This window comes from Pleurodeles waltl, chromosome 9 (assembly GCF_031143425.1).
Source record: "Pleurodeles waltl isolate 20211129_DDA chromosome 9, aPleWal1.hap1.20221129, whole genome shotgun sequence".
NCBI lineage: Eukaryota > Metazoa > Chordata > Amphibia > Caudata > Salamandridae > Pleurodeles > Pleurodeles waltl.
In genome coordinates, this window is record NC_090448.1 from 326703839 (window position 1) to 326722577 (window position 18739).

Genomic DNA, 18739 nt, shown 5'->3' on the forward strand with positions numbered 1-18739 from the left:
AGGATATAATGGAACTTGTAATATGGCGGACAGGATATCCTTCACGTTGGTAGCCCATCTGCCAAGGTCGTAATCAGGCCCAAAGTGTCACTCAAAACGTCACACATAAGCATTGGAATGTCACACATAAATGCACTGGAAATATGGAAATGTCACATGTAACCCAACTGAAAACTTGGCAACTAGTACCACTTGTGTCTGCATGGGGTTATTGGCAGCTGCGTCAGTGCGGCGCTACAGATCATAATGATTTCACGTATTTTGGGTTTTGAATTTTTAGTTAGCTTTAACTTTTTTTATGTAGCGCGAGGCCAAGGGCATTACAGCGGTTTACATGATAACCAAAGTTCACTTTTTTTTATTTTTTAGGTGTGGCGAGGGTTAAGAGATTTGCCCAGAATCACAGGATGTGAGCTGAGCCTGGTCCCCCAGCTGTAATGTCGGCAGCTCTAGCAGCTAGGCCACAACTCCTTTCCAGCTGTAGGCTGGCCGCAATTTCTTCTGTATTTGCCAGGGCCGGACCTCACCGTAGATGAATTAAGTAGCTCAGTTTCCGCAGTTTTCATCATCCTTGGAAGGGGAACAGATGCCCACATCTCCTGCAGCCAGCTCCGCTCGCACTGAAACCGGAGCCGTGAGAAACAGAAGGGCCTGCCCGGGCAGGAAACAGCTGGGCTCCGTTTCCTGCCGAGACGCAAGATGACAGCCAGGGCCGGGAGGGCCTGAGCCCCCTCACCTGGCTCCTCTCGCAGACGGTGGGGAGTGAGCGCACGAGACTGGGCGCGCGGGGGAGGGAGACGCGCGGGAAGAAGAGGAAGTCGAGGAAACGTGCCTTCTTCAAACACAACCTTCCCTGGTAACATCTGAAACTGGAAAACTGAACCTCAATCGAGTTCACTGCGATTTTCCAAGTACTTCTTTCTCCTTTTCCATCTGCGTTTCCGTCACGTTTTCTTACCCCTTTCACTCTCTCCCTTCCAGTCTTCCTCCTTCTCGCCAATTGTCTCACTCTTGCGCAAACCTATTTCAGCTCCTTCCCTTCAGTGGCCGCCTCTCACAAATCTATCCATGTCTCTCTCTCGCCCGTACTCGTGGCGTGCGGAGCTGTGCACACACGTGGGTCTCTCCTAACTCATGTCACGCTAACTAGAAGTGATTCTCGCGCTTTGGCATTCTCCCTCTTATGAACCTGAGAAATAAAGGTCCCATTGCCTGGAAAAGCATCACACATAAATATAAATGTCATTCCTATGTTATGCGCCCAAACCCTTACACCCATTAGATGTGCAAAAAGTGGATCTTTGGTTGATACTTGGAGTGGAACTGTTCACTTCTGCTTTCGTAAATATGTATTGGTGACCCCACTTACCCAGTAATTCCTGACCAGCCTTTTGTTGTAGAGACAGGCATTGCTTAGTATCTGTGATCCAAAATGGGGTTAGGATATTCACTACAGGTCCAGATTGGACTGCGGTTGTATAATTAGAACGTGTATTCCATGTATTTGATAGGACAATATAGCCAACATGGTTTTGGCCCAGTTATTTTTTTATCCTGTCACGGCCCAAGTGACTAAACACTAACCACTTCAAGCTGGCTCATCTGACAATGCTAGGAGTGCCCGAGAGGCCAGTCCACCATGGACGACGCATTACTTATGGATCCCAATGTAATTGCAAGGCAAGCAATGGTACAGGACTTCAATGCGACTTTCTACACTATTGAGTCTAATTTAAACATACTTATAGCTCTGAAGAAGCTCTAGACACAACTTCCTAAGCAAAACACATGTTGGCTGTATTTACATGTTAAACATACAAAAGTTTTCATTAACCACCCACCTTCTTGTTTAGACCTATTTGGGTATTTAAACCTACATTTGGGTCAGAGATACTGAGGAGCTATTTAATCACGACAACAAAAAGTTCTGTTATAGAACCACTAAACCTCAACTTCTCTACTCTGTTTCCTTCTCCAGCTCTATGCATCTCTCCTTTGTGGCCTGTTCTTCCAGTTCTGTTTCCATTTATGTCCACCTTTTCATTCCTCTGACCTATTCAGTGTACCTTTTTTACTGCTCTCTTTTCCTTTCTGTCTTCTGAGAATCCATCCCTTTGTATCCCTGTTGCCATTGGCTTCCCTTTCATCTTCAATATCTATTGCAGTCTCAGCAACTGCCTCCATTTTTTTCTGTGTCACTCTTTCGTTCTCTAGCAGAAATTCAAAGCAATTCAAGATGTTCAATCACATCACAAATGACCTCAAATGGAAGGGATTGGCCTTAGGAAGTAACTGTGAATGCCGGTAGGTTGAATCCTTACTTTTTGAACGTGGTAGCCCCAGGACCACCACCATTTGCAGCAATTTCCACCTCTCATCACACATCATGTGTTACAGCTTTTGTGCACACCTGCACTCTTGGGAGCGCTGTCCCACACAGGCTCTTCAGAACTGTGAGAGGTTGGGGCAGCTAGCATTTGCTGGCAGTCTGCTTCTGCAATGTTAGAGGGAGGAACTGGAGAAAATTTGTGCTCTAATATAAAGATCTCTGAGTGGCTTCTGCATTTTGGGTGAAGGCTGCGGCGACAGGAGGGCCTATGACAGCTAGCATAAACAACTCACACAATTCATGGTGCCGATGTGGTCCAGCTCAAATAGTCTAAAATTTGACTGAGAGAGTAAGCCCATTCCTAGAGGGCCCACTCTTCAGTTGCCAACAACACCAGTCAGGACAGCAAGAGTTAGTTTTACTTCCTGACCAGGTTTAGTGAATACTGAATCAAGCACTATTTAGACGTTGTTTAAGAGAACGCTGGAACCTCAATCTTCTCTGTGGCCTACGTGATTTGGGGACAGACAATAATTGAAAAGGGGTGGTGTCTCCAGAACTGAACAGGCTGGAGGGCATCATCTAATGCTCAATTGTAATTCTATTTGCCATCTATAGTGGAAGGGTCCTGTCTTCCACTAGGGCAGCTCCTTGTGTGAATAAACTCACTATTTCAGTCCCTGGGCTAAGCTCAGCCCAGACTCAGCCTGACTTTTTACATGAGATAACATGCATTTGCAATGTAATGGGTCTCGCGTTTGCTCGAGTTAGAGCTATTAGCATTGTAAATTCCTAACTGGACTTTTCTTGCCACATAAATTGAAAATGAAAAGTAAAACAGTTGACATTAGCAAGCCAATTCAAAGCGCCACAGCCGCCGTGAGCGCAACGAAGAGACACAAAAGGAAAAAGAAGTTCACTCGCAGTCAAACGTATCGGCAAACGTGCAATTATTCATGTAACAGGGTCGATGGCCAAGGCGGTAATAAAAATGCCCCAAGGAGGGACAAACATAAAGCATTTACCAATGATGATAAAGAATTTTTGAAAGGCAAACCCATGAACGAGTGATAGTGATGGGCATGCAGTGGGTATGGTTAAAAGCCCACAGATAGATACAACACGTCAGAGAGCGTTCGCGCTCAACCTACAAAATGGAGAAAGGTTGTGACCATTCTGACAGCAGGTTCCCTTTGGCAAGCTTGGTGCCAAGGAGCCAAGAAGCCCTGTACCTGGATTGGTTGTCTGTTTCCATTGGCAGTCGTCCTGGGAAAGATAAGGGTATAAAAACCCCCATTTTAAGAAGCTTACGGAAAGATGGACTGTTTTAGTGGGCAAAGCTACCTTGTGTCTCTTTCTGTCACCAGACTGTAGGTTTGTGCTGCTTCCTGAAGTCTGAAGTGTGACTGAGAAGCTAATGATCCTCTCTGCGCCTATCACCTGTAGTTACATGTAGCCTCTGCTAGTTGCAGATGCTGCTGTGCATCTTTAGTCTGCATGTGACTGCTGAGTGTGTCTCAAAACATTCCATGTTCCCCACCTATGCCAGGGAAAGGCCAGAGGTGAACTTCACCGTCTCCGACCAGGGTGGACAAGGTGTTCCACACTCTGGGAGGGACCCTTTATCCTAGAGACTGTGCTGAACTGTTCATGTTTGAACTATGAAGGGTTAAATGCCCCAAGTTGCCTTAGCTGCTTTCCCATCTTTTGCTCTAGCTGAATGCTACTACCAGGAGCCCAGACAGCGCCTCACACCAAACATCCTATGAAGATCCAGCCTCGTTATGCCACCATCCTTGGACAATACTTCAGCGTTGCCAGCTCATTTACAGTTGGATCGTAGGCTGCCTCACCATCACCAGCAAACATACTATAGCTATATCAGGGGTCTCCAACCTTTTCTGTAGTAAGAGCTACTTATGTTCAATGTAAATCATCCCGTGCTACTAGTAGTATTAGTGTTGTAATAGTCACCATTTCAGACACAATTACATTAGTAGTCACCCCTGGCAAGAATGTCAGCAGTGATCACCTCAGTGCATCAAGGTCACTAGAAGTAATATAAGAGGCTTTGTCAATTTGGAATTACTCAACAAGTGTAATGTATAAGAGCCATAATTGCAGTGTATCTGGCAGCAAGGTCATAATATGACTAATAGGTCTCCTTGAAGCCACATGTTTTATCACATATATCAGCTTTTAATATAGTTTGTAAATTCAACCATTTTATTACACACTTTTTAAAATGTTGCTATACATATGTTAATTAAACCAATCAAAAGCTTCTAATTTGATAGGCTGGACTTCACACAGGAGAGCTACTCACAGGTAGCCAGACAGCTAGTAGTAGCTCACAAGCTAATTGCTGGAGAAGACTCAGCTATAATCAATCTTCTGTCGTTTTGCTTACTAGAGGGTACCCAAGGTCCACAGTCCTGCCCATGACCATCCTCAGCCACCCCAGATTTCATTCGATCTAGCTTACGTTTACTCATTGAGCCCACAGTGTGTGATGCCTACACTGCCACTTTATCTATCTTTGGAATTCTTAACCAGTTTGTTTATTCAGAATTCCCTTTTCTGGTTTGTTTAGTAATATTAAGTATAGTGTATGTTATTGGTATATTGATTAGGGCAGTATTGTATCAGTTTTCACCATGCTGCAGGTGGCATTCCTGGACTCCGCTGCCTCTGCCTGCCCATTCTCTACAGTATCCCTAAACCCTCAGGTGAGGTTCCGTCACAGACATCATCCACATTTCAGGGTAGGAAGGAGGCCCTGTGCAAACCCATCTGGAGTCACTTAAGCCCAGACTCATTCCTCCACAGTCCAATTAAAAGCACCTACAATTCAATGCATGAGTAACCCCACATGCCAACCGGAGAAACTCTTGGTCTCTGGACAGCTAAGACTGCACCATCCACCTGATACACATTAGCAGCACACTGAAATTATGTACATTTGCATGCATACATATAATGTCAACTGTCTCTTGATCACTTGGTTTCTGTTATGTTCTTGTCTTGCTTTGTGTGATATGCAAATTAACTGCTCAACTAACCTCAGTATGGATTTTTGTTTTGACATTGTCCAGATAAATAGTAATCTCAGCCATCACAAATAATATCTGAATTACAAAACTTTATACCCATCACCAGGCACACAATGCACAGCATACCGTGTATGGCACCTCAGCATCAAGTGGCATAACCAAAGCCAACAATGTCCTCTGTAGCATATCAGCACCAAGCGCTCTTTGATAGCACCATATCCCCTGTGTGGCACATAAGCACTACTCACACACATGAACCACAGAGAGCATGGATGCTCCTCACAGAAGGGTAGTCTCCAACCTAGATCACCCTCAACAGAGGCACGAAGAGGTATGAGCTTTCTACACCTGGATATAATCATCAGCCACACTCAATGGTGATGAGGGGAAAGGCAAAAGGCTGCTCTAGCCTATGGTTCCCTTTCACCTTGAAGCACAGAGCCTGTAGTTCAATCCTTAACCACGCCATCTACCAAATGGCAGTGTTACAGGAGGACTAATAAGCAGCTCCTCTCAGCAAAAGGCATCATCTAATTTCTAAAGGAGCCTTGTCCTCGCTCCCTACTTCCTGGTCTAGGTATCCTGCCTCCAACTTCAGAAGTATCAACAATAAAATTACACTGTCTGGGAAAGCAAGATCTCCGCCATCTTGTCCACACGAATGGTCCACAGGTATGCTATATGAATGTACAGGCTTCCATTATTCTGTCTCACTTTTAAATAGAATTCATGTACCAAACTGGTGATACACACACATGCACAACATACACTTGGGATGTTAGCACTAGGATCTGGGTTGGCACATAGAAGCAAAACTTTACATGCGTACGGCAAAAGGCCTCCACTCCAGTGACGGACAGAAATGCTTGGTTACAACTACTGATTCTTGAAATAGGGTATTCTGCCACCACTGTTCAATGTTAGAAACCCCTGACATGTACAGTGGTGAACCTCTCTAGGTCATAGGATCACAGATCAGGATCTCATTCGTGTCAAGGGACAGGCCTAGACTTCTGTACACACACTAGATTATTGTGAGGCTAGGGATAAAACCAGAAACCATGAAACCACATAAATACATTCAGGCCAGCGGAACATAATTGTTCAACATGCAGGGGACATTCATGTCCCAAAAAGAATCAATGTGCTTATCATCAGGTGGTGCACGTGGCAACAAAGGAGTTCAGAATGTTGGGCTTTTACAGTACACAACTATGAAAGCTACCGGATTTAATTGAATACCTCCATCAGGGATGAGATTTTCTGTGATGCTTTTCTCAGGCCCATTGATGTGTACACTCTGATCTCACCTGAAGGCTACCCTTAAGTCCCACTTCCTGCATTCACCAGACCCCCTCCCAAGCCATCCTTCCTCACCACCCCTCCCCTCTGACACCGCTGTTGTATCCATACCTGCAGAGTGTGCTCAATGGCGTAGGGGAAGTTCTTCAAAGTGCACATGGGGTAGGCATTAGAGTTGTCAGTGGCTACTCCGTAGGTCTTGGTGAGGAAGGGTACGATGACCTGTGTGTTGCCTTTGGTGCCCAGGGTGCCAGACTCCAGTAAGGGCTTGCGGAACGAGATACATCGGCGGTCTATGTACATGCCTGGGGAGAACAAGAAATAACTTAATACCTGCTCAGCATCTCAGTTGAGGAGAACAAAATCAGTAGATGGTGCCAAGGCCTTGAAGACCGTGCCCTTCCTTACTAAAAGGGAATACTGCTGCTTGCAATAGTATGCTGATAGACAGCACAGAAGTGTACTGTGCACCCACTACATTCTGCAGTGTGAACCAATGTCTTCACCATTCAAGTACTCAAAATGCAGCTGCACAATGTTCCTGTTTGGAAATCCTCCCTAGAATTCTCATACTAAAGCCATGCACACATCTTCTAGACACTCTACTGCTCCCCTCATGCATCCGTATTTCATTACTGGGAAACCAAACAGTGTTAAAGTACAATGTAACCCTTCTGCACACCCCACCCCCAGGCAATGTACCTCTTGCGTAAACTGTAGCAAGTACCAAACGCCATTCACCCGCTAACACTCAAACTGCTTGACTAACCCTGAAACGTGGCCGATAGAGCCAGTGATATTCCAGTGCTGGAATCCATGCAATACTATGAATGCATCTCACCTCCATCACGCACTTTATTTGATTCTTTGAACACCAGAACCAAAATGCAAGTCTGGCAACGCAGCACACTACACAACTTCATGAACACGCCTTTTTCACTGACTTGCAGTGACCCACATCTTTCAAAACGTGGGTACTTCATTTGTGGCTTGAAGCAACCCTACTATCCCAGCACAGGCACACCACATACACAGAACATTCAATAATACGAAGCATTTTTTCCTTAAATCATCCAAACTTGTGGCAGGAAAGGCAGCATCTGCATTCTAAATTGTAACCACTAAGACAGCGCTTCCTAGCTTTGATATTGCTTCCTATGAGAAGTCTGAAAATGGCTGCCCCTTTAGATGTTCTATGCAAAGCTTCCAAACGTACGCTTCCATGCGACTTTCTATTGCTGCTCAAGGCAAGCTTCCTGAGTCAAACCACTACTGTCTATGCAAAACCATGCCGTCTGTGAAGGTCCTTACGTGCTTCAAAGTTGTCCACAGCCAGGGCTACTCCATCCAGTCCCTCAAAGAACTCTTCGCTGTAGATGTGCTCCGTCTCCGGAGCCACACGGTTCTGATGGGCTGTCACATTGCAGTTCGGGTTCATCTTCCTCGTGGCTCGAGCTGCCGTCTCAGACTTCATCTTCTGCAAAGGGAAGAGAGAGTTAATAACTGGTCCTGGCATTCCTGGATGGTGGGGTGAACGCCTGTGGTTCAAGTCTGAGGGCCAAGTCTTGTATTTCAAGGAATGAATGTTTCATTGAATGAGGACAATATGGCGCAAAGCAGTGAAAGGACATGATATTCATAAACATCTCTCAAATATCTCCAAGACTAAATGTAATTTTTGATAGCAGCAGTAAAGGGGTCATAATCAACAGCAAACTTGGCTAAACTAACTCTTCCAATAAGCTACCAACATACTTTAGAAAGTCCAAAATGCTGCCACACAAAAAAACAGCGATCCATTAACAGATCCCTTAACATAACCTAACGGATGCTTTTTTTTTACCCACTAGGATCTTCTTAGTGCTTCTTACAGATTACAGATGTTTAATATGACCCAACTCAATGGTACTTACTTTATTGCACCTGGGAAGGATAAAATGCTGATTGGATGCACCAGGATTTGACCTCGAGGTCAACACAGTTTTTTGGAGTGGGTGCATTAGTCTCTGAGCCATCAGGCACTTGGTGCCAATAAGGAGCTAGAGTGAAAGTCAAAGCACTCAGTAGCTAATACAAGGCCATATTCAATACAGTTTTCCTGTATCCCTACAGCAGAATCTCCTGATCCTCTAACGTACTTGTATTTGCTGTCCCAACTTTCAAGCATATCATTAAAGGAAACAGAAGCCATCAAATTATGTCAAAACAGAAGCCCTCAAATGATGGTACAGTTTTCATTTCCAGACTGAATTCCTCGCCAATAGGAGGGGTCTTCTCTTCAACAGCTCTCATTTTGGTCAGATTATGTTGATCTCAAGAGAAATGTGGAGTGGATTGGAGAGAGGATCTGGAAGCTCCGGCTAATTTAATTGGCTGAACTGCAGCCAATTAGGTTGATCAAAATGCTTCTGCAAGAAGACAGTCAATCTGAAACATGATGGATTGCAGCATTGACTGATGTGGAATGTTAAAGCAGCAATCTCAGGGTGGCATGGATTATTTTCCTAGATGGAATAGAGAATCCCAAGGGAATGCCTTAAAACCACCGACACAGATTCCAAATCATTTTCTCCTTCGGGAAGACCCCCAAAACACTTATTTTTTTTTAACTGGAACACCAGATTGGGCCAGGTACATGTATGTACAGAGATCTTTCGACAGAACTGAGAATCACTGGTCAATGACAATGTACAGCATGCATGTGTGTGTATATATATATATATACACACACACACACATATATATATAGATAAATAATGCCTTGATGCACCTATGCAGGATCACCCTAAGTAGGTTGTTAGTTAAAAGGGCCAAGACTCAGTGGCAAGGAAGGTTGCTAAATACACAACCACCCAGAGTTAAGCCCCAAACATCGCAGAAACTCTGCCCTGTCTTGCATTACACTGTAGCCCAGGCCACACACTGGATCTTTTGGCTGTCATAACCACAAAACCATGCTCTTTCCCATGCCGTATACACATGCACATCTTGGCCTTGGTTGCGGGAGTAGCCCCTGAGTGATTCAGGTAGTACTAGGGTTGAGTTCAGTGTGTTGGGCAAGACCGGTCAACCCCTCCCCTTTTCCAGGTTTCCTAGACAGTACATCAAGGCACCGTTCCTACCCGTTCTCTATTTCATAGATTCCTTAAACCATTTATGGATCATGTGAGAGACCAGGAGCTAACAAATCACTTTACTAAGAAGACACCTATTTATGTGCATGTAAAAAGCCCACAGAAGAGTGTTTCTACAGTGTCTCAGAGGCTGTGGGATAAAGATCTGCGAAGAGGGACTTGAAACTGAATGCACCAAGATGGGAGTAATACTGCTTGTACTCTAAGACCTGTTTATTTGGTAGTTTTATAAAGTGTTCTCAGCCACCTATCTGTCTCTTCAAAATGCTGTCTGTGGCAATAGGTGTGCATGAAGGTAGAGACAAGGAAGGTCCAATGAGATACTGGTGAATACCATTAAACTACATTCTTCAGTTGTTTCTCCTCTTCCATCTTTGAGTCAGCTTTGCCTATTTATCTACCAACTTTTAGAAGACCATAAAATGGCATTCATTCCACAAGTGAAAAAGTATTTTTTTTCCTATACACCTTCCTAAGTATGAAACTGCACATCTTTTGTTAGCTCCATCCTCTGTATCAGGGCCTCTACTAAAAATCCATTGAAAACTATTTACACCAAACAGTCCTTGAGACTTGAAAGAGACCTTAAAAATAAACCATGGAATTATTTATATGCTGGTTTGCGGTATGTCCTAACACTGCAATCCTGTGTCTTTTGTTTGCGGAGAGGATTTGATAATGCATCTCAGATGGTAATTACACTTACTAAAATAAAACCGAGTAGCGAACATTAAAATGGTTTGCTTGGCTTGCAAGTGCTTCGGTGATATGTAGGGAGACTGGAATTCTGCAGAAGCGGCATTTTCCACATAAGCATGGATTTGCTAGATTTGTCATAATCCCTCATCTGCTGCATAACTTGCAGATTTAACAAAAAAAAAAATTTTTCTACATCAAAAATTGCGGTAATCGAGACGACCTGTGCTGCCGAGCAGTGCAAGGCCCTATGAAAAGGTTGACTGCCATCTTTCAGTTGCTTATTACCGTATTTGGATGTTACACTGGTACTAATTAAGTGAAACCTTTGCCCAGACACAACAAGCCTTTGCAAAACAATAGGTCTCACATTTGCTTGTGTTAGAGCTGTTGGCGTTGTAAATACATAACTGGACTTTTCTTGCCACATAAATTGGTCATCCCTGCCTTATAGTTTGTTCCTCTCTGCCACATAATTCCAGCGGCCCTGCATATAACTAAAGCACTTCCCATTTACTGCAGTCGGCCCCTGATGACCGTGAACATTTTTTAGATTGTTTTTAGTACCGTTTTCTTGTCATTTATTTTTAATGCGGTGATGTGTGAAGGACTGTTACTGACATTTTCAGAGAACTGTTGTGTTTGTTTCATGCAGCATCCATAAAAAAGACCAAAACGGGACCTCACTTACAAGAAATGGGAGGGTGTCTCAGAGGTTATGTACAGTAATGTCAGTGAGCTGCTGCCGTGTACAAGTATTGAAAACACATCACTGTCACTGAATATTAGGTGTAAACACATTAAGTATTTGGACAAGTGTGCCTATACATTGTCAGTGACCTGGCCAAAGAGGGTGAGAAAGAGCTAGAACTTGATCATAAATTCAAATCTGTTGTGAACAGGGCCCCTGAAAATATGTTTAGCCCAGGGCCCTCAAAATTCTAAAGATGCCCCAGGGGAGAACTAGGGCAAAAGTATGATAAATGTGGCTGCACAAGTATGGAAGTGGAATAGGCTGCATTTGTCAGTAGCTGGGAGACTATATCTTATGAAGATGATTCTTCTCCTGAAGCGTTTACGACAGACATGGACAGACAGACACTTTTTCATCCCAGGGTTTCAGTGGCTGAGACATACTATTATATAATAAGCAGGGCGCACAAGAGGGGCTTACGGGGCAGCAGAAAGAGAGGAATGTGGATTTGTAGGTGCAGTAAGTGGGATAAAGCACATTACTTTGTGAAATGACGAACATTTTTGAAGTCTTTCCAAACAGAGAGAGGGAGAGAGTGTGGACGCGTTTTTGCCTGTGTATAAAAATTCCTGGTGAAATCAGACAGACACTGCACCATACGCGACTGAAAGCACCTTTGCATGCCACAAAGAATGACAGGGTATACATTTTAAAGTGAGTTCAAGTTCAGTATCTATGTGACTATTTGGTGCTGGATAACTTATGGCTTAAAATCTTTTCCAAAATCACTGCGGTTAATTTGCAGTTTTATATAGCGCAAACTCGACCAGCAGGCATCAAAGCGCTTTACAGGAGCACCAATTATATTACACAAGTGCAGATTCATTTTTTGGGGGGCACAGGGTGATTACATGAATTGTCTAGAATCACGGGATGGCGAACCAGTGCTTATTCTCGAACCTTGTTCCCCAGTTACAAAGGTAGCGGCTTTGGCACTCCGTCACATTTGAGACATCTGTTGACTGAGAGCATTAATTACAGTGGGAAAAAGCAACACTGACAGCTTAGAAGCAATATGGAAAACTAAGAAGCAACACACAACGGGCAAAATTTAGTTAATGCTTGCTAATGTCCCATATGCATTAATGTGAGAAGATTCTCATTATTTGAAAAAATTAGAAGCCCATTGGAATACCATGGCATGGGTTTCCCTGCATGAAACAAGACTAGATAACACAACACACAAAGAAAATAATCAAAAAGTAAGTATGGCCGTCCATATGTAGAATCCACAGAAAGTAGTTCCAAAAGCCAAAGATTAATTTTTTTCATAAGACAGCCTTTGTGAGATCCGGTAAACGTCACATCAGATAACAGCCAGCCGACACGTGTTTCATCACGGAACGTGACTTTTTCAAGGCTGTATGTACATAAACCAGGTACAACCAATGTAAGGACAGGGATAATGAGAATGCGAATTTCTGTTACTTGATGTGACGTTTGCCGGATCTCACAAAGGCTTTGTTATCGAAAAATAAATCTTTGGCTTTTGAAACCACTGTCTGCGGACTCTACCATATGGCCTGCCATGCTTACTTTTTGATTATTTTGTTTGTGTGCTGTGGTAGCTCATCGTGTTCCATTCATAGTACAGTGGGTTGTGGTGCACTGTCTTTGGTGCCCAGGGTATATGATATGATATACTAGCACCAACCCCTAGACGGTCAATACTATTTACACTGCCCTTTACTGTAATTCAAATGGGAGGTGCAATACCTAAAATCACTAATACCCATTATGGGTTTCCCTGCATATTTAAGGAATCAGAGAATTAAAAAGTAAAAAATAGAAAGCAGACAATAACAAATAGAACATATGAGCATGGGGGAGAAAGGTGGGAAAGAAAAGTAAGCATGAGATAAACAGATGGGTAAATACAAAAAGGAAAGAAAGAAGAAGGAAAGGTATAGGAAAGAAGGAAGAAACGATGAAAGGAATGGAAGGTGAAAGGGTGGATGGAAGGCTGAATGCATGTATGGGTGAAAGGAAGGAAGGGTGAAGGGACGTAGAGCTGGAAGGGTGACAGGGGGAATTGTAGAGTGAAAGGATCAATGGGTGAAAGTGTTAATAGATGGAAAGGCAGAAAAACGGATGGGTGAAAGAATGGAGGATGGAAGGGTGGAAGGGTGAAAGGCTGCATATGACAGATGCATCGATATATGGATAGATTGATAGAGGGGTTAATGGAATGGTGAAGTAATGGACAGATGGGTGCATGAATATATATGGAATGTGAAAGGATGGGTGTAGTGAGAAATCGAAGGATAAACTGAACTATTCTAAGGCAGGTCGTGTTTGCTTGTGTTGTGTGCTCGTGTGATTAATTCAAGCAGGGGATTTTCTGGCTACTTCCTTGCCCAGGCACATCTACCAGCTTCCCCTGACTTCAGTTTCTCTGTACAGCACCAAAGTCATGAATGTACAAAGAGCAGAGATTGATTATGAGATCTAGAGGAGGGAGAACTATAAAGACTATAAAGTCACAATTTCCCTACCTCAACTGAGAAGATGCAAAAGAACCGGCAGAGTAGTCAAACCAGTACAACAAAGGATTAAGCATACTGTTGCCTGGGCCTGGCTTGACCAAACTGAGCATCTGATCTACACCAGTGCTTGCAAATGTGTGAGGGGTATGTCAGGAAGCTCCTTTGCAATTCACAATCAGCAAAACAGGTCATTCATAAGCCACTGAGGCTGCGTGTGTACTGGCCTTGAAGGCGCAAGCATGAACATGAGGTAAATATGAGGGAGCAAATAAGCCCACACAACAACACTACAGGACCTAGAAAACACCCCAACACTCAACAAAAGCTTTGAAAAACAGATTGTCAAGGTAGATCAGCTTCAGTTTGACTAAGTCTAGAAAATACAAAGCATTAGTGCATGAGGCTATCAGGCTGAACTACCCCAAGAAACCAATGAGAGTCAGCATCCAAATAATAGATTATTAAGTCCCACTTCATTAAAGCCAATGAGCTGTGCTGCAAGTGGCAGAAAAGAAGTAACCTTGAGGAAAATCTCCAAAATGCAAGAAAAGGTAACTAAGGTAAAAGTGTGGAAACAGGGCCTTGTGCATGCTGTTCCAATCATGGCTGATCTACGTGGAGAGAAACACGTGAGATCAGGAGATCCAGCACACATTGTTAAAAACAAGCCATTATGTATGGCCTTGGCAATCTAGTGCAATGGTTACTTTTTAATTTCTTATTGCAGCAAAATACACTTGCAATAAAACATTTTAAATTTTAAAAAAATAGCCATTGCTTAGAATTTTAATATAGCTGTATGGATACTTCCTAGTAAGTATGCATACTTAGAACAGGTGAGGAAACCCGTTTAAGTTTTAATGCATATTGCAGGAAAATATTATACTTATTGGTAAAAAGAAAAGCTAGTATTGGTTTTCAAATACTGAAATGAGAATACCAAGTTTAAATACACAGTAATTACTAAGAAATAAAAAAAATGGAAAAAGAATTGAAAAAAAGCACTGGCAATCTAATGTATTGGAACACAAAAATATGGTGGACAGAATGCTGAACATTGTCAAATGTTCACCCCCAGTCACAGATCTGAGTTTCACCCTCAGTGGGAAGGGTATGCTCAGCCGTGGTCCCATGCTCGCTATGCCACAAGATTCAAGGTAGCCTTGCTGATGAGGTGTGATATCACGAAACTGGTCCCAGGATGCTTGTTTCCGTCTCAGAGAGGAGCTGGCCTGGCCGTTCGGGCTTGATAGTTCCCATGGGAAACAGCATCAGGACTGATTTGCATATGACTGGGTCCAAACTGGAATAGCATGGTGAGCAAAAAAAAAAACTATGGATTTAACCCAGATCTGTGGCTGGGGTTGAATGTTTGATTTGTTTACCATTCAGTCCATCATCAGTTCTTTTTGCATTTGTTGGCCACAGTGGAAAAGGTATGCCCAGATGTGGGTCATGTGCTCACTATGCCACCAGATTCAAGCTAGTCTGGCTGATGAGGGGTGATACCTGGAAAACAGTCCCGGGTTGCTTGTTTCCAGTCCAGGGAGGACCTGGCCTAGCAGTTCGGGCTGGACTGTTACCATGAAGAGCAGGGTCAAGACTGGCATGGCGAGCAAACAAATGATGGATTTAACCCAGACCTCAGCTTGTACTTTGGATAAAATGTGCTCATTTCAACCTACGACTAAAATGATTTAATTAAGTAAAAAGGTAAAACTGATTCAAAGTTTAGATGATTTATCTACAAAAAAAGGTGAATACATTTGCAGAAGGATAGGAGCCATCAGATGGGTAAATACATGAAGTTAACTTTTGATCTTAGTAACGTTTTGGATTGATAATTTAGTCTACCCGGAGGAACACCTTTAAAAAAAAAATATTCACAGGAACAAGTCGGGAAAAGACTTCATTATCCGAGTGTATTCCGCGATATAATCAATATGTGCTCAGCAGTGTTGGGTAGCAGCAGTAGTAATAATATCCTCTCACAGAGGAGGGAGAGGCGAGGGGTGTATGATTGCGCACTGTTCCTTAGAGAAATACAATGATACAGCTGGGGAGGATGGGGTCAGATTCTCATTCTTTTTCTATAGGTCCATGGCAGGTTGGGAGTACTTGGATAATAGTGTGATGGGACTCCCTTTTTTTCTTCTCCAAGGAGGACCGTGTATTCCGTTTGTAAAGGTTAGACAAGGTGATCTGACCTATTCTTGACTCTCCAAAGTTAGCAGTGGCCAAGCTGTCAAGGCTTACTCCTGGAGATGGTTTGTGAGATTATATCAGACACAATGCACAGAAGTTGTCACACTCAATCCAAGTCTGTGCTAAGCTATAGAACGTTTGTTTGAAAAGAATACACCAGGCATTCAGCAATAGAGTAATGCATACGTTAAAATAAATCGTGATAGTGAAAAACTGACATGCCTGAAATATGACCAGAAAGTGTTTTCATAAATACTAACACAATTAATGTAGCCAATGCATCATTTGGGCAAAGCTGTTCCACAGGGCTGAAATCCAGAGCAATTGCAAGTGTCAACTGTGGGTTACTAATGTGTCTACTTCAGTTGTATGTCAAAACGAGGGAAGTACTATCGACCCATATATCGACTCGAGAATATTAACTACTTATATAGCATCATGGTAAGTAGATATAGGGAAGTATACAGGGAGTGCAGAATTATTAGGCAAGTTGTATTTTTGAGGATTAATTTTATTATTGAACAACAACCATGTTCTCAATGAACCCAAAAAACTCATTAATATCAAAGCTGAATATTTTTGGAAGTAGTTTTTAGTTTGTTTTTAGTTTTAGCTATGTTAGGGGGATATCTGTGTGTGCAGGTGACTATTACTGTGCATAATTATTAGGCAACTTAACAAAAAAAAATATATACCCATTTCAATTATTTATTATTACCAGTGAAACCAATATAACATCTCAACATTCACAAATATACATTTCTGACATTCAAAAACAAAACAAAAACAAATCAGTGACCAATATAGCCACCTTTCTTTGCAAGGACACTCAAAAGCCTGCCATCCATGGATTCTGTCAGTGTTTTGATCTGTTCACCATCAACATTGCGTGCAGCAGCAACCACAGCCTCCCAGACACTGTTCAGAGAGGTGTACTGTTTTCCCTCCTTGTAAATCTCACATTTGATGATGGACCACAGGTTCTCAATGGGGTTCAGATCAGGTGAACAAGGAGGCCATGTCATTAGATTTCCTTCTTTTATACCCTTTCTTGCCAGCCACGCTGTGGAGTACTTGGACGCGTGTGATGGAGCATTGTCCTGCATGAAAATCATGTTTTTCTTGAAGGATGCAGACTTCTTCCTGTACCACTGCTTGAAGAAGGTGTCTTCCAGGAACTGGCAGTAGGACTGGGAGTTGAGCTTGACTCCATCCTCAACGCGAAAACGCCCCACAAGCTCATCTTTGATGATACCAGCCCAAACCAGTACTCAACCTCCACCTTGCTGGCGTCTGAGTCGGACTGGAGCTCTCTGCCCTTTACCAATCCAGCCACGGGCCCATCCATCTGGCCCATCAAGACTCACTCTCATTTCATCAGTCCATAAAACCTTAGAAAAATCAGTCTTGAGATATTTATTGGCCCAGTCTTGACGTTTCAGCTTGTGTGTCTTGTTCAGTGGTGGTCGTCTTTCAGCCTTTCTTACCTTGGCCATGTCTCTGAGTATTGCACACCTTGTGCTTTTGGGCACTCCAGTGATGTTGCAGCTCTGAAATATGGCCAAACTGGTGGCAAGTGGCATCGTGGCAGCTGCACGCTTGACTTTTCTCAGTTCATGGGCAGTTATTTTGCGCCTTGGTTTTTCCACACGCTTCTTGCGACCCTGTTGACTATTTTGAATGAAACGCTTGATTGTTCGATGATCACGCTTCAGAAGCTTTGCAATTTTAAGAGTGCTGCATCCCTCTGCAAGATATCTCACTATTTTTGACTTTTCGGAGCCTGTCAAGTCCTTCTTTTGACCCATTTTGCCAAAGGAAAGGAAGTTGCCTAATAATTATGCACACCTGATATAGGGTGTTGATGTCATTAGACCACACCCCTTCTCATTACAGAGATGCACATCACCTAATATGCTTAATTGGTAGTAGGCTTTCGAGCCTATACAGCTTGGAGTAAGACAACATGCATAAAGAGGATGATGTGGTCAAAATACTCATTTGCCTAATAATTCTGCACTCCCTGTACAAGCTGCGGGTGGGTTTTATTTAAGGTTCGCAGTCTACACTGGCTGCTGTTGTCACCTGCAGCTACCACGTACACCGAATGGGTCAGTAACTGCACACTGCCTGTGGGCGTCTCATGATTAGGTACCAGTTGTGACCCCTCCAAGGACAAGTTTTCTTGTTACTCCCTTCACTGTAGGACACGGGAATTGCCTGCACGGGCAGAACCTCCCTTCCCCGGCTGCCAGTCTACCTAGCAAGAGGGGCAGCCGGGCCCAGCGAGCGCAACTTCCCGCCATCTCTGCTCCTGACTAACCAGGAGACGGCCACAAAGCAGGGCCACGGGGAAGTGGGGGCTTGAGGGTGGTGGGGGGCTGGTGGTGGCGTTTGTGGGGTACGCTAGCAGTCGGACTTCTCCCTTAAACAAAACTCTGGAATGTTACTATCTCCACCTAAAAACACAGAGCCAGTGACGAGGACCTTGGGCAGTCACTCAATCAGGCCGGGGGAGGCGGCTGCCAATGACAGACCCTCCTGCCCGCAGGAGACCGTGACCGGCACTTAGCTGCGCGTATCGGGAGATAAGGACACTCGTGATTCACAAGCATGAACAGAAGGACAAAGCTCTGCCCGCCCCCATTAGTGTTTACGGCAGTCAGGGTTTGGCCTTTCGTAACCTCGGAGAAAATCAATCACCTTGGAGGGCTCTCTTCCCTGCCGTTACATATTAAGAATGCATGAACGCTGAGACTTAAAGTCACTCAAGGTGAATT

General features: G+C 43.6%; 1 protein-coding gene across 4 annotated transcripts in view; it reads right to left on the minus strand.

The window, feature by feature from the left end:
- UBA7 (ubiquitin like modifier activating enzyme 7) overlaps positions 1-18739 on the minus strand; it is a 912980-nt gene that overhangs the window by 730561 nt on the left and 163680 nt on the right. For all 4 annotated transcript variants that reach the window (XM_069206847.1, XM_069206846.1, XM_069206844.1 and 1 more), the window contains 2 exons: positions 7996-8161; positions 6796-6989 (listed from right to left, as the gene is read on the minus strand). In XM_069206847.1, coding sequence (XP_069062948.1) covers positions 6796-6989; positions 7996-8161 — 360 coding nt within the window. The remainder of the gene's footprint in view (positions 1-6795; positions 6990-7995; positions 8162-18739) is intronic.